At 41.9% G+C, this 14,834-nt stretch overlaps 1 protein-coding gene across 1 annotated transcript in view; it reads right to left on the bottom strand.

The window, feature by feature from the left end:
* Positions 1-14,834, bottom strand: part of CNN1 (calponin 1) — a 344,933-nt gene that overhangs the window by 123,191 nt on the left and 206,908 nt on the right. Inside the window, 1 exon segment of the mRNA XM_044084643.1 lies at positions 1,789-1,941. Coding sequence (XP_043940578.1) covers positions 1,789-1,941 — 153 coding nt within the window.

The raw sequence follows: 14,834 nt of genomic DNA, 5'->3' as shown, positions 1-14,834 counted from the left end.
CTAGTGACACACCCTGATAACTATAGACCCATTAGTCTATGTAGCCTTATAAGTAAAGCTCTGGGACACATTATCTCAGACCTTATTAATCTGAACATTGGAAATCTGTTAATCCTGGACCCTCATCAATTTGGCTTTGTCAAAAGAAGGTCATGCTCTTTAACCTCAGTCATTTCTTTACAAAAAAGTCACCAAAACAGTGGATAGCGATTATGCAGTACATACAGAATATATGGACCTGGCCAAAGCCTTTGACATTATTCCCTATGTAGGCATCATTGACAAATGTGTACATCTGAATATAATTCCTTATTTTGTATGGTGGATACTTAACAGGCTGTCTGACAGAAATGAGGTTAGAGTTGCACGTGCCACTGCTGATAGCAAAAACGTTAGTCGTGGTATACCACGGGGCTCATTGTTGGATCCTCTCCTATCTGGCATCTAGCTCTCAGACCGTTAGGCCAACACTCCTGGCTCATTGTTATCTAAGTTTGAGATCATTGCAAATTAGAAGCTGTAATTTGATTTTCCACTAACTCACAACTGCTCCAACATTGGTTAGACTATGATAACAACTGGTACAAGGCCAGTGGTCTCAAATTAAACGTGAAAAATGTACTGTAGTTGGTTTTGGTGAATGAAGCATCTTCCCATACCATATAGGTGACAAAACTCTTCAAGCAGACACTGTTATAAGAGATCCAGACACTCCTTTGACTGTTTTATCATCACAGTAGTTAGGAACGGCATCTATCTGGCTCATCTAATTCACAAAGGCATCTCCTCTAGATCAGAAGAAGTCTTAATTCCGCTTTACTCATCACGTATCAGACCTGTTGTTGAATATAATGCCCCTTTTGGCATTTATTTATGTAACATATCAGTCAACCTGAGATAACTTAGAGGTTCCTAAGAAAAAGATCAGTGGCCTCAAAAATCTTTATTATCAGGATGGTAACAATCTCTCTCTAATCATTTTGCTATACATTCATCTTTGGAGAGCTGTATCTAGCCTTTTTAGACATAAAAATTCAGATCCTCTTTGACCTTCTATTGTTTTACAGAACAAATGGTCCCCCAAATACCAGATCAAAGGTACTAAACCTTCATCAATAAACAAATATGCCACTTTGGCATGATAGATTCATATCCCAGTGTACACCCCACCTCTGCAATAAACTTCTGCAACATGTCAAGCAGAGTAGCACCCTTGCCGTCTTGAAAGTAAACCTAGATATTTGGATGGGAAGCCTCAAATTCTCTTCTGGTTTATCTTGTACTGTCCTCCTTGATGTAATAGGGAACTTTTGAATTTGGTTTATTGTCTAGGTTTGTAAAGGTCTGCATACTTATTGCCTAGTACTTACCTATGAATCTATGATCCTAAGTAAAACTAGAATCTAGACAATCTTTTACAGTAAACAATAAGCAAATCCAAAGCTGTTTGATCACTTTAAGCACCTGGAACTAGGCTTACATCTGACTGCTCCTTTTTTCAACATAGTTACTTTTCCATATGCACCAAATAAGCAATTAGCGCCCGACTGGCAGAGTGTTACAGAGAAATTAGGAGACCAGCCAAACATTATGAGGCCTGATATCAATGGTGGATGCCTCCTTAGCCTTATGTCTGCTCTTTCCCTAATACTTCTGTAATACCCACCCTGGAATGCCTTACTAGGCTGAGAAAATGAGTTTTTTGTTTGTTTAGGGTATTCATATGCTACAGCACAGCAGTAAAAGTAAAATACAGACATTATTATCCTGTTAGTTTGCAGCAGTCACTTTGGAAGTACTTACCAAACTAGCAAGTGCTATTAAAGTTGTCTGCACTTGGGTGTGATTGGTGTTCTCAAACAGATCATTTGCTTCAAAGATATCATTTGGTCTCAAGCCAAAATCTTGAATAGCTTTAATAAAATTGCCAATATTTTCCAGCTGAAATAAAAATAAATAAACAATTAGTTGCTTCTTTAGAATTTCTGATTAAATACAACATTATTGTTTATTTTAGAAGCATATAAGTGATATTTATTTACTATGAAATCTATATGCAATATTTACTACATAAATCTGTTTACTGCATTTGCTATATTCATTTATTCCCTGATGCCTACTCTGTTCTTTTGTGGGAAGTGGCAAAGGTTTTTTTTTTCTTGATCCAAGAAAAAACTTTATTCCAACAGAGAAAACCTGTTTTTCAAATTAAGATGTTTTTACAATGCCAGTTAAAGTCTACTCTCACCCTATATTAGAAACCATTGATCAGCCGGCCATGAAGCATGCTACTTTTACAATGCCTCCTTGACAGAACAATCTATAAGGAGACTAGAAAATGCACTCCTGAAAAAGATTTCTGTAGATATAAAAAACTATAACATGGGTGAAAGTGTTAATCTTGTGCCTAATTGGACATTTTCTCTGTTGGAATAAAGCTGTTCATGGATCAGGAGGAAATGATCCTGTAAAAATCCTGACAAAGAGTACTGAATTGCAAAAGGTTCTCAGCTGAATGATTTGCCTGATACTACAAATAAAGTTTCAGTTTGAGCTGTGTTTGCCTCCAAGTACACTTGGGTTTGGGATTTTTACTGGTAGTCATCAGTTATTCTGTAGCAAAAGAAATTGGGTCTTGGGACATGAAATGTTACCTCTTTGCTAGGGGAAGAGCACACACTTATGTAGTAGGTTAGAAAGTACCACATAGATTTAATCAGTCTTACTGTACACATCACATTTGCTCTGGAGCCACACATTCAGTTGGGGTGGGGGTGGTCTCTCTTTCTCTCCCCCCCTCTCTCTTTCTCTCTCCCTCTCCTGCTCTGGAGATGGCCCTCAGGAGAGGCCCTGAGCAGGTGTGGGGATTCTTACAAGCCTCAGCTCAATGTTGTTCCTTTTCAGTTTGCAGAGCAAACCACAGAGCTGCCTGAATGCATCTCATGCTGCAAAAGCCTAACTCTGTCTGTTATCTGTGCATATGCATCTAACAGCTGTTCAGAGTGTGTGACCTTCCTAGGGACTACAGGTGCAATCTTTTTATAAGATGCACCCACAGATTCTGTAGTTCTGCATGGAGACTCCAAATTCAAACTGGAACCTTAGTTTGAGAGACAGCCTTACAGAACTATCTTCAAGTTTATAGAGCTGAGTATATTTTCTGTGTTATTCTGTATTATAGAGCTAAATTGTCTGCTTGATATCTGTGTCTTACTGCTCTGCAAATCTATAGAAAACAGTATATATTTTTTTATAATTTGCACATTCCTTACATCTGTGTTGAAACTGTTCCCCCCCCTCATTTCCTGCCTTGTCTTTCAGCTGATATAATTTAGCTAGTGCTGTGTCTCCTTTTAATTAACAACCTGTATTCAAACTGGAACCTTAGTTTGAGAGACAGCCTTACAGAACAAGTTTATAGAGCTGAGTATATTTTCTGTGTTATTCTGTATTATAGAGCTAAATTGTCTGCTTGATATCTGTGTCTTACTGCTCTGCAAATCTATAGAAAACAGTATATATATTTTTTATAATTTGCACATTCCTTACATCTGTGTTGAAACTGTTCCCCCACCCCCCCCATTCTTGGTTGTAGTTTAAATTTGGTGGCTTTTGCAGTGCCCGCCCCACTGTAGATTTGATCTAAAACACCCCCCCAGGACATCTCTTTACCGCATTCTACCTAATAAACTCTTTCTGCACTTGCTTTTAGTCCTTTTTAATTTAATTAAATTTTTTCAAACTGTGTGTGGACTAATATTGCTACATATTCAAGTGTGCCAGCTTGCACTGCATGAGAATTGTATTTACTACTGCTTTTGCTACTTTTCTAAAAAAAAAAAAAAAAAAAAAAAATCTTCTGCTTTTACTGTACTTGTGTTTCTTCCTACTTTATTTTGCTTGTGCGTCATCTTAAACGTTCTCAATTGTATTTATTACTGCTTGGTGTAACTCATTCTAAGCCTTTTAGTTTAAACACTTGGGCTTCAGACCAGTTGTTTTACATTGAGAGGGTTTGTGGTCTGCACTGTAGTGGCAGAACAGGTAGCTTACATCCTTCTAAGTTGGGAACTGCTGATTGAGGGCTCAGTGTCTGTTATTCTAAAAGTATATTAATTCTGGTTTAAGCACTTGGGCTTTCAGGCCAGCTATTTTACATTAAGAGGGTTCCGTGGTCTGCACTCTTGTGGGAGGAGAGGCTGGACTCTGCCCTTCTGAGCTGGGAATTTCTGGTTGAAGGCTTATAGTGCATGCATATCTGAATTTCTTCTTACTGAAATTGGTACACCTTCTTTGCTGTAGCATAGACTAGATCCAGGCCTGCTGAATCTAGCTTTGTTTGTATAACTTGAGCACTAATCCAGGCATTATTTAAAGTATTCAGTTGTATTTATTACTGCTTGGTAGTAACTTGGTTAAAGTGTAGCTAGCATTCTAAGTCTTTTGGATTAAGCACTTGGGCTTCAGACCAGTTGTTCTACATTAGGAAGGTTTGTGGCATGCACTGTGGTGGCAGGACAGGTAGCTTTCATCCTTCTAAGTTGGGAACTGCTGATTGAGAGCTCAGTGTCTGTTATTCTTAAAGTGTATTAGCTCTGGTTTAAGCACTTGGGCTTCAGGCCAGTTATTTTACATTAAGAAGGTTCGTGGTCTGCACTCTTGTGGGAGGAGAGGCTGGACTCTGCCCTTCTGAGCTGGGAATTTCTGGTTAAAGGTTTATAGTGCCTGAATATTTGAACTGTATCTCACTGAAATTGGTACACCTTGTTTGTTGTAGCATAGACTAGATCCAGGCCTGCTGAATCTAGCTTTGTTTGTATGCTTGTTATTTCCTGGAAAGCTAATTCCACCTAAAACGGCTTCTCAGTGCTTCTGTGGCTCCCTAGTGGTATGTGCATTGCTTACCGTACTCATTTCCTTGCTTTGGAAAGAAAGTTACTGTTTGTCGTTTTTGTATTTAAGTTACCTGTAACACATTGCACTTGTTACCTGGCACTTGCTCACTAAAGCAATTATAAGTCAGCACTAAAAATTAAAAGCACTACACCCTCGTTCCCCATTGGCCCTTGTTTTCAATTATAAAGGAATTCCCAATATTATTCTAGCATGTCCAAAGGTCAGTTGTCAATCTCCTCTCCGGTCCAGCTGGTGAATATGGGAATCTTGAGGCAATGTTACAACTGCCTCATGTACACAGACAACCCTCTCCTCCTCCCAACAAATTCCAACACATGTGAGAGATGCAACCATGTAGCCAAACTGGAGGCTAAGCTCTCTCAACTCAGTACTGGCATAACCAGTCAGGAGGAGAAGGAAACCACACTCACTACAATTCCAGTCTCACGTAGACCTACCACGACAGCAAACCAAACACATAATCACACAAAAACATACTCGGAGGCTCTAAATAAAGATCTGCCTAAGCAGCACAGGCCTCCAAAGCAGACACCCAAGCAACCGCTATCCCAAAACAAAACACGTGCAACACATATCTCACAAAGCCAGTGTGCCGAACAGTCACAGCCCTTAAGGCTAAACAACACACCTGATACACTTGTAATAGGTGACTCTATCATCAGGCACACTGACGTCCCGCTCACCAGGCTGAACAAGGAGAAGGTCACAGTGAGCAGCCGGTCTGGTGCTAGGATCCACCACATAACACAAGCACTCAGGTCACTGCAAGGCAAGTACAAATATGACTCAGTCATTGTCCATGCTGGTGTGAATGACCTGAGACGTACCTCCCTGGACTACATGAAGAGACATAGAGGAGCTCTCTGAGCATGTAGCCCAGGCTGGTATGACCCTGACCTTGAGTAGCATTTTACCCTCACCAAGAATGATGCCACAATATGAAGACAAGATGATCAATTTCAACAATTGGCTTAAGTATTGGTGTCATTCAAAGGGGATCCAATGCCTGTCAGCTTGGGATGATATGCACGACAAGCCACGATGCTTTGCTAGGGATGGCTTGCACCTGTCACCCCTGGGCCTTCGGATATTGGCAAAGGCTCTTGCTACCCCCATAGTGCCTTTTTTAGGCAAGGCTCAAAAGACAAACCCACCTCCATAGGTATCACAAGGGATAAGAAACTAAGAGTAATGCTACTCTTGTCTGCTTGATATACGCTAGAAGTCTAAACCTCAAGATGCACGCACTCGAAACTCTCCTTAGCATGGAGAACATCGATATTTGTGCAGTAACAGAAACCTGGTTCAGGACTCCCGAGAGCACCCCAGCACTACCAGGTCATACCATGCTTTTCGGCCCCAAAACTTGGACTGAACCACAAAAGGAGGTGGAGTATCGATATTCATCAAAGATACCCACACCTCCAGGTTGGTGGCAAAGCACGAAGCGTCAGAGACTATCCATGTGCAACTAACAGTGGGTAAAACTGCCTTCCAGTTTATAGCCTGCTACAGACCACCCTCCCAAACCCAGGAACCCCACTCGGCCTTCCTGAGAACACTGAAAAATATGAAGGTCTCTCCGAACACCATTATATTGGGCGACTTCAACTACCCAAACATAGATTGGGAGCATTACTCTAGCTCCAATACCCTTGCCCAAAGGTTCCTAGAATTCATAAACTCAAATGCTATGGAACAACTTGTTACCACTCCCACAAGAGGGGAAAACATACTGGACCTGATCATCACCAACATGGGGACTCTATGCTCTAGACCAGAAGTGCATCCCTCACTGGTAAGATCAGACCATAAACTGATCTCACTGGATATTCACATCCCGACCCCACCCCCTGTCCAGAAAACCACAGTGAAAAACTTCTCTAAAGCAAATTTCACACTCCTCAAAACCGAGGTGGAATCCTTCAAAGCCCCCGGGCCTGTGGAAAATACGGCCCAGACCGCAGAATCCTTTATAAATGCATTCTATGAACACCTTCAGGAATGCATGGATCATGCAATCCCAAATAAAACCAAGACCCAATCCTCCAAAGGCAGACGACCTGTCTGGTGGACCCCAGCCATAAACAAACTATACAATAGAAGGGAAGCTACTACATGATAGAGCAAAATCCCAAAAAGGGAAGGCATCTCTGATCAATATTAGCAAAAAACTAAGGGCACTCATAAAATGGTCAAAGGCCAGCTTCGAGAGAAAAATTGCACAGGACACTAAGGATAATCATAAGGCTTTCTTTAGTTATGTTAGGAACCTGGGTGGGAATTCCCAGATATGCTCAGAATTAGTCTAAAATGACAAAAAATACACTGATCCCACAGACATTGCCAACATCCTAGCTGACAGGTTCAGCGCAAACTTCTCCCCTCCCCACCAAAGGGCAAATATCTATCCCAGTAGTGTGCTGCCCCTGACATCTCAGATGCTCAGGTGGGAGCCGCCCTCTCCAAAGCAAAAAACACAGCATCAATGGGACCAGACAGTGTCCCAGGCTGCGTCCTACATGAACTCCAAGAAGAGCTAAACCCAAACATAAAACTACTGTTCAGTCTCAGCCTTACTACAGGATATGTACCCAAAGAGTGGCGTACAGCAACAGTGGTCCCTCTCCACAAACGTGGTGCCTCAACGGACCCTGGAAACTATCACCCCATAAGCCTGACTAGCTTGGTCTGCAAAGCTATGGAAAGGATCATCATGGACCTCATAAGTAAAGATATTGGGGACCTACAGACACTGGATCCTACCCAGTTTGGCTTTGTTAAGGGCAGATCCTGAGTCTTAAACCTGGTTGACTTCTTTGAAACAGTCACCAAAGCCATTGACAAAGGGAAGGTGGTCCACACAGCCTATCTGGACCTCGCAAAAGCCTTCGATACAATACCCCACTCGGGCATTATAGATATGCTCATCAGCTTAAATATAAACCCCTATGTCACTAGATGGGTTGCAAACTTGCTCAAGGACAGAACCTACATGGTTAGAATTGCTGGAGCCATGTCAGACTCCAAACCAGTTACAAGTGGCGTCCCACAAGGCTCAGTCCTGGGACCTCTCTTGTTTGGTATATATTTCTTGGAGGTACAGACCAACATGGAAGGACTGTGGCTGACCAAGTTCACAGATGACTGCAAACTGGGCGCCATAATCAACTCTCCAGCCGACACAAGCATCCTCCAAAAGGGCCTCATAGAAACAGACAACTGGTGCCAGAGCCATGGCCTCAAGCTAAATGCCAAAAAGTGTATAGCCATCCCCTTTGGCAAAAACAAAGTGCCCACAAATTACCACATAGGTGGTAATCCATTAAGTTCAGAAGAAGTAATTAGGGACCTGGGGACCCAAGTTGATAGCAATCTCTCATTTGACAACCACGTGGCCAAAGTGGTTAGAAAAACTTTTTATATAGCCCACCTAATCATGAAGGGATTCACATCTAGATTACGGGAGGTCATCATGCCTCTTTACTCATCCCCCATCAGGCCCATAATCGAGTACAATCCCCCTTTTGGGATGTACCTTACCAAACACCTGCAGCAACTGGAAAGACCCCAAAAGTACCTCACCAAGAGGATCAAAGGGCTCAAACAGATGCCATATGCTGCCTGGTTAAAGAAACTCCAGCTCTACTCAGTGGCATACCGCCTGCTCAGAGGTGACCTGTGCCTGACGTATAAGGCCATGTCCAACCCGGAATTAAGGGACATGCTGCACCTCAAAAATCCAAATCCCATTGAGCTACACGCCGAGAGACTTGAACATCAGCACTGAAATAAATAGGACATGCTTGCGGGACAGATTCATAACCCAAAGGCTCCTTCACTATGGAATAAAATGCAAGTCCAGGTTAGGCAGAGTCCCTCATTGACTCTCTTCAAGAGGAATCTTGATGAGTGGATGGGAGATCATAGGTTTACCCCGGGTATCACTTCTGTGTCACTGTTAGACAGAGGCACAGTATACTAACCTCGAAAAAGGGCATAGCAAAATTAATTTAAAATGGGTGGTGAAAGCCAAACATACTCTGGCTAGGCTTATAAATGCCCTCGGGCAGATAGCCTAGTATGAACCTATGAACCTATGAATGACAGAAATGTCTGGTGGAGTGGGATTGGGAGGAAGAGATTGCCTGAACTGACCATGAGTGGTAAATTGTTGTTGGACCACTGTGCTACTCATGGATTGTCCTTAACAAACACCATGTATGAACATAGGATACCATTAAGTGTACATAGCATCAGAATTCCATAAGCTGAAGTGCAGTTTGTGACTTTGTAGTCATGTCATCAGACCTGAGGTTGTATGTCCTGAACACTTATGCCAACAGACATGCTGAGATGCCAGGTGATTACTCTTTTGTGGTGAATTAGGTCAGATGGCTGGAACAGTGGCTGGACAGATGTGTAAATCCAAAACACATAGTGGGAGTGCCTAAGCAATGACTAGCCAATGCTTTTATGTGCAGTAAGTTCAACATTCACTTCCAGAAAAGCTTCTAGTATACATCTGGGAAGGCAGTAGATGTGGAGTCTGGCTGGACTTTGTTAAAGACCTCAATAGCTGAAGTGGCAACAAGAAGTGGTTACCAAAAGGTGGTTGGTGATTGTTATGGCATTAACACTAGAACTTACTAGTAGCTACAAAATATAGCAGAATCTGTCAGGTTAAAGAAAGAGGCCATGCAAACCCTGAATTTAACAGATAAGTATCAACAAGCCAGGAAAGCAGCAGCTACAATGTTGCCAAAGTGAAGGCTTAGTATGGGAGGTGTTTAGTGAGGTCATGGGCAGGGAGTTTTGGATGGCCTCAATTAGGTTCAGGTGGGGGAGGCAAGCTATTACATAGGATGTTCCCAGCAGGCATAGAGAAATGCTGACTTCATCTGATGGAATTACCAAGATGTAGAGGAAACACAATGAGTAACTCCTACAGCCAGTTGACATTCCTTCCTCTAAGGAAGCAATACCAGTAACAGATGGTGGAACTGGGTCTAACTGGTAGATGAAGTCACTGAAGTAAACAAATATTTACATTGTAACAAAGTCTGCAGGTGTAAATGATGTATGGCTGGAAGTGCTGACGGCAATGGACTGGCAAACTGAGCAGCAGTATCCTCTGTGAGATATTACTGTCCCTCCAAACTGTCCTGTTGTTGTTGCAGAAGAGGTTTAGATCTCTAGACCCAATATTTCTGATGCCATTTGACTTGCTGATTTGAATGAGCAGGGACCACAAGAGCTTGACTGGTCACCTGGTTGGTTAATGAGTGCACTGTCTGCATAAAGTGGGTATCGAATTAGTTGGCTATGGTATCGCTTTGTTTCTGAGCGTTTCATGTTGGCTGTGTAGCTTGTCCTGGATTTAACAGTTTCTTGACTGAGACCAGAACAGTTTTGGATTTTTAGTGCATATGTTTTGATTGGCTGAGTAGTAGGCTTTCTTATCTTTGGTGATAAGTAGTTTTGCTAGGTTTCTTAGTTGTCCACATGCTAGTAGAGTAAGAGCTGTTTTAATTTTTGTCCAGAACTTCCATGCTCTGTTTCTTTATTTTATGAGTTGTTATTCATGAAGGGGGCACAGGAAGGTGTGTTCCATTTACAGAGTATCACACTTTTCAACCCTCTTCAGAAAGTATATTTTTCGGGTACTGTAAATGAGATTACGTCTGATAGCAGAACCTTTGACTTAGGAGAAGCAGTGCAGATTCCATCCTGATATCTGAACCTTTGATTTAGGAGACATGGTGCAGATTCCATCCTGATAGCTGAACCTTTGATTTAGTAGACACAGTGCAGATTCCATCCTGATAGTTGAACCTTTGATTTAGGAGATGCAGTGCTGATTCCATCCTAATAGCTGAACCTCTGATTTAGGAGATGCAGTGCAGATTCCATCCTGATAGTTGAAACTTTGATTTATGAGACACAGTTGAACCTTTGATTTTAGGAGATGCAGTGCCGATTCCATCCTAATAGCGGAACCTTTGATTTAAGAGATGCAGTGCAGATTCCATCCTGATAGCTGAACTTTTGATTTAGGAGACACAGTGCAGATTCCATCCTGATAGCTAAACCTTTGATTTAGGAGACAGTGCAAATTCCATCCTGACAGCTGAACCTTTGATTTAGGAGATGCAGTTCCGATTCCATCGTGATAGCTGAACCTTGATTTAGGAGATGCAGTGCATATTCCATCCTGATAGTTGACCTTTTGATTTAGGAGACACAGTGCAGATTCCATCATGATAGCTGAACCTGCATCTTGGTTGTTTGCATTGTCCTCTTTGCCTCGAATAATGATGTTCTCCAGTGTGTGTTGCAGTAAGTCACTGCTGCTTGTGAAGCAGCTGGGATGAAATCGGCATCTGCAAATCAGAGGTTATACTTTCAGAAAATAGTAGATTGCTTTATGCAGTTTAAGGGGAACAGATATTTCATGTGGAGGAGTTTAAGTATTTTGGGGTCTTGTTCATGAGTGAAGAGAGGAGGATTTGCTTGATTGAATAGCAGACTGGAGCAATGGCAGCAATGCTGCAGGTCTTGGACTGGACTGTGGTGATGAAGCAAGAACTAAATTCTTCAGAATAAAGCTCTTAATTTACATCATGTCACAAAGTTTTATTTCTCCTAAACTTAATTTTAACTGACACCTTATTTATGAAAGTAAGGATTTATTTTTCTTCTAGAGGAAACTGCCACCTACTTGTTTATTTTTGGGACAGTAGCCACATTATCTGATTGTAATGCCATGGTTTCTGCCATAGAAGTAATCTGTGATGTCAAAATGCTGAATTATAATTTTAGGAATCTGATTTATTAGTTTATGTATTTATATAGTCAATTGGAAGTTTAACTCAGAAATATATTCTGAGCTTAAATGATCCCCCTTTTCTGTATCCTTTGAGAAAGAAAATATGTATAAATTGTTTCCTTTTTTTGTGTGCTTTGCGACATCTACACAGCCCATCCATAAGTAATATAATGAATGTAAATGGTCACTAATATAAATATATTTCCTTAGCACTAAAAAAAAACTGCTGGTAACTAAAATTTGCAAATGTTTAAAATGTTAATTCAAAACTTTAAATGTGTAGGAAATACGGTCAGCTGATTTACAAAGAGGACCTCCCTTGCTGGGTCCTTGGCTTTGTTTATCCTGTGCACTAGTTAACATTCAGCATCTTTTTATGAGATATTCCCATTGGGCATGGGTGTGACCTTTGGCAACACACACACTGTGATACCACACTTGGAGTACACAAATGCAACTTGTCCTTTGCAACTAATTTGCATCTTTACCATCAGTAAGTGCCCACTGCAAATCAAGAGCAGCAATAAAAACTGGGCAACCTAATTGCTAGCAAGTGACATTTGAGTATATTCTTGCCTCATTCTACATGAAAATGCAGCAGCCAAGGTCAGCTGGTGGAGTAGCACATCTTCAGGGATTGGGGGGTATTTCTGAGTCGTCAAGGAGGGTCTTCTCTATGGATCAATTAATGTGGTGAGAAAATATATGTTATAGTTAACATGAAGGAGCCATAGAATCACACATGACCACCAAGGTGGCCGAGTATGGGGGAATATCCAAACAGAAGACGTAACCTCATACACATGGGCCAGAAAGGTGGCAAAGAAATGGAGCATTGTGGACTCAAAGAACCTCACTAAATCATCCATCAGCTGCAGATCTGGTAAGCTCTGGGAACAGCTACTCCAAAGGAAGTGGACTAGACTGTAGCTCAGGTTAGTGGACAGATTGCCATTTGGCATACAGAACTCATTGCTCTTCTCTAGCAAGGACAAAGGGGGTTTTACCAGCCCACTCACTACCAAAGCAGTGAAAGATGAACAGCAATCCACAAAGCCAGACTTGTTACCCCTTGGTGAGAAACTGAAGGCCATATCACCTGCTGAAATTAAGTTTGCTATCATTGAAGCCTTTCTGCCCCTGAAAGGTCCAGAAAAGAATGGCCTACATAGGAACAGAAGTCATTTTCTGAGAAGAACAGGGTAAAACAGGGGAGGGGCCCCAATGGTCTGGGAAGGTTAAAAATCCACTCCCAGCAGGCCCTGGACAATTATGATTCCCAGAGGAAATACAACTAGTAGGAATGTTGGATAGCCTTGGGTGAAGTCTTGAACCATAAGACCAAATGAACTTGTAACACATAGCCTTATATTTAAAAGAAATTAGATGTTCAAGAGCCACAAAGAGAGAAGTTATCCTGAGAAAACAGAAAGCAACCTTCACTAAAGGGCCTGTTTAACTACCTTGGGATCAGTGTCCATCCTAATCACTATTAGGGAGCAAAGAAATGACTTACCTCATTTCCCTACTGCAGGCAAGACACAGAAACTGATATGCAGTACATCCTGGATGCCTGCAATTAGCCATATATATATAGGTATCGGGCATTGTGCTGTCCCCAGCATAAACCATTCCAACTGGAACACTAATAAAAGGCTTCAGAGCAGTTTCTGACTCTTGAAAGACCACACATGAAGGGCAGGATCTGAGTGCAAGTGGTCCAGAGGAAAAGGACAAGCATGACTATGTCCAGAGAGAGCTTTCTAGAACTGCTCAACTGCATAACTGAACCATCCCTCCCTCCACCCCCTGCAAAGGGAGCCAAGTCAAAAAATATATATGTATATCCCTGAGCAGAAGCAGAGAATGAAAGCACAAGGAATGTGAAATTCATAGGTAGGGACATGACCTCCCCCCAAAGAAAAAAAATTAAATTGACTGCCTTAACAGGAAGTAGATGACTGTCATGAATTCTCTAAAATGGGAAATGAAGGCCCCCAGATTGCCCAATCCATAAGCCCTAACCTTGATCCAGCCTCAAGGGCTGCTTCTCTTTCATGAGATGACTGGGGTGATGGCCTTGACTTACTTAACAAAGGATCTCATCTGAGGAATTACAACTTCGTTGAGGACTCAACTCATAAATTAAAGACTTCTGTTATGTAAAAGGACTCTCTTTGAGGATTAGGGTAGTAATCGTCCTCTGCCCTATCAGTAAACTACTTATGTATCACTTGCTGAGCTGAGAAAGAGATATAAGAACCAAGGACCATTCAGGGGACCATAGAGCTAAGGCGGATCTTAAAGGCATGCCCACTTGCACAAAGTATTACCCATTCAGGGGATGAGAGGAAATCAGGATAGAGAATTACCTGTCATTCTGCAGGCCTCTGTGAAACCTCAGCCTCATCTCCCAGTACCAAGAAGTCAGAAGCTAGCATACTCAGTCCTATCACCAGGAGCCTCAACTTTCCTGTGATACAGAATGCCAAGGCAGTTCAAGGGAGCATGGTTATTCAAGTGAAAAGCAGCCTGAGATCATGAAGCCTGAGCCATTCCAGTCCTAAGCGGATGCAACCTAGTGAGGCTGTTCTGTGGTAGGGAAGAAGCTATAAGCATGGAGAGTGGAGACACAGCTATGACTGGATAGAAGCTAGCCAGGAATCAAAGAAGCTCTCAGGACCCAAACCTTCCCAAAAAGACTGCTAGGAACAGGTGTGGGTCAGGCTGGGGGCTCAGAGAGAGGACCCACCATCCGATGTCATTCCCAGATCTGGCTCCCTTCAACTCTAACTAGAGAAGCAAAAAAAAAAAAAAAAAAAAAACAGATTGTCTGTCCAAGTTAAGGCCCAAAAAAAAGTCTTTTGTAAAAAGTGGCTTGCTATAATTACAGAAAAACACATCCGTGTTTGAGTTCTGATTGCTGTTATAGTATAGGCATTCATTTATGAATGCCAGTACTGAGTACTGCCATAAATCCCATATCAGCAACTGCCATTCATGCCCTCTAATGACTTGTACTCATGGTGGCTGCCTCCCTTTTACCCACCTTAACTACACTTTTGTCCATGTCCAGGGCTTGTGACAG

Source organism: Protopterus annectens, chromosome 9.part0, assembly GCF_019279795.1.
Source record: "Protopterus annectens isolate FY-2018-M chromosome 9.part0, PAN1.0, whole genome shotgun sequence".
NCBI classification, from domain to species: Eukaryota; Metazoa; Chordata; order Ceratodontiformes; family Protopteridae; genus Protopterus; species Protopterus annectens.
This window is presented reverse-complemented; position numbering and strand designations above follow the sequence as displayed.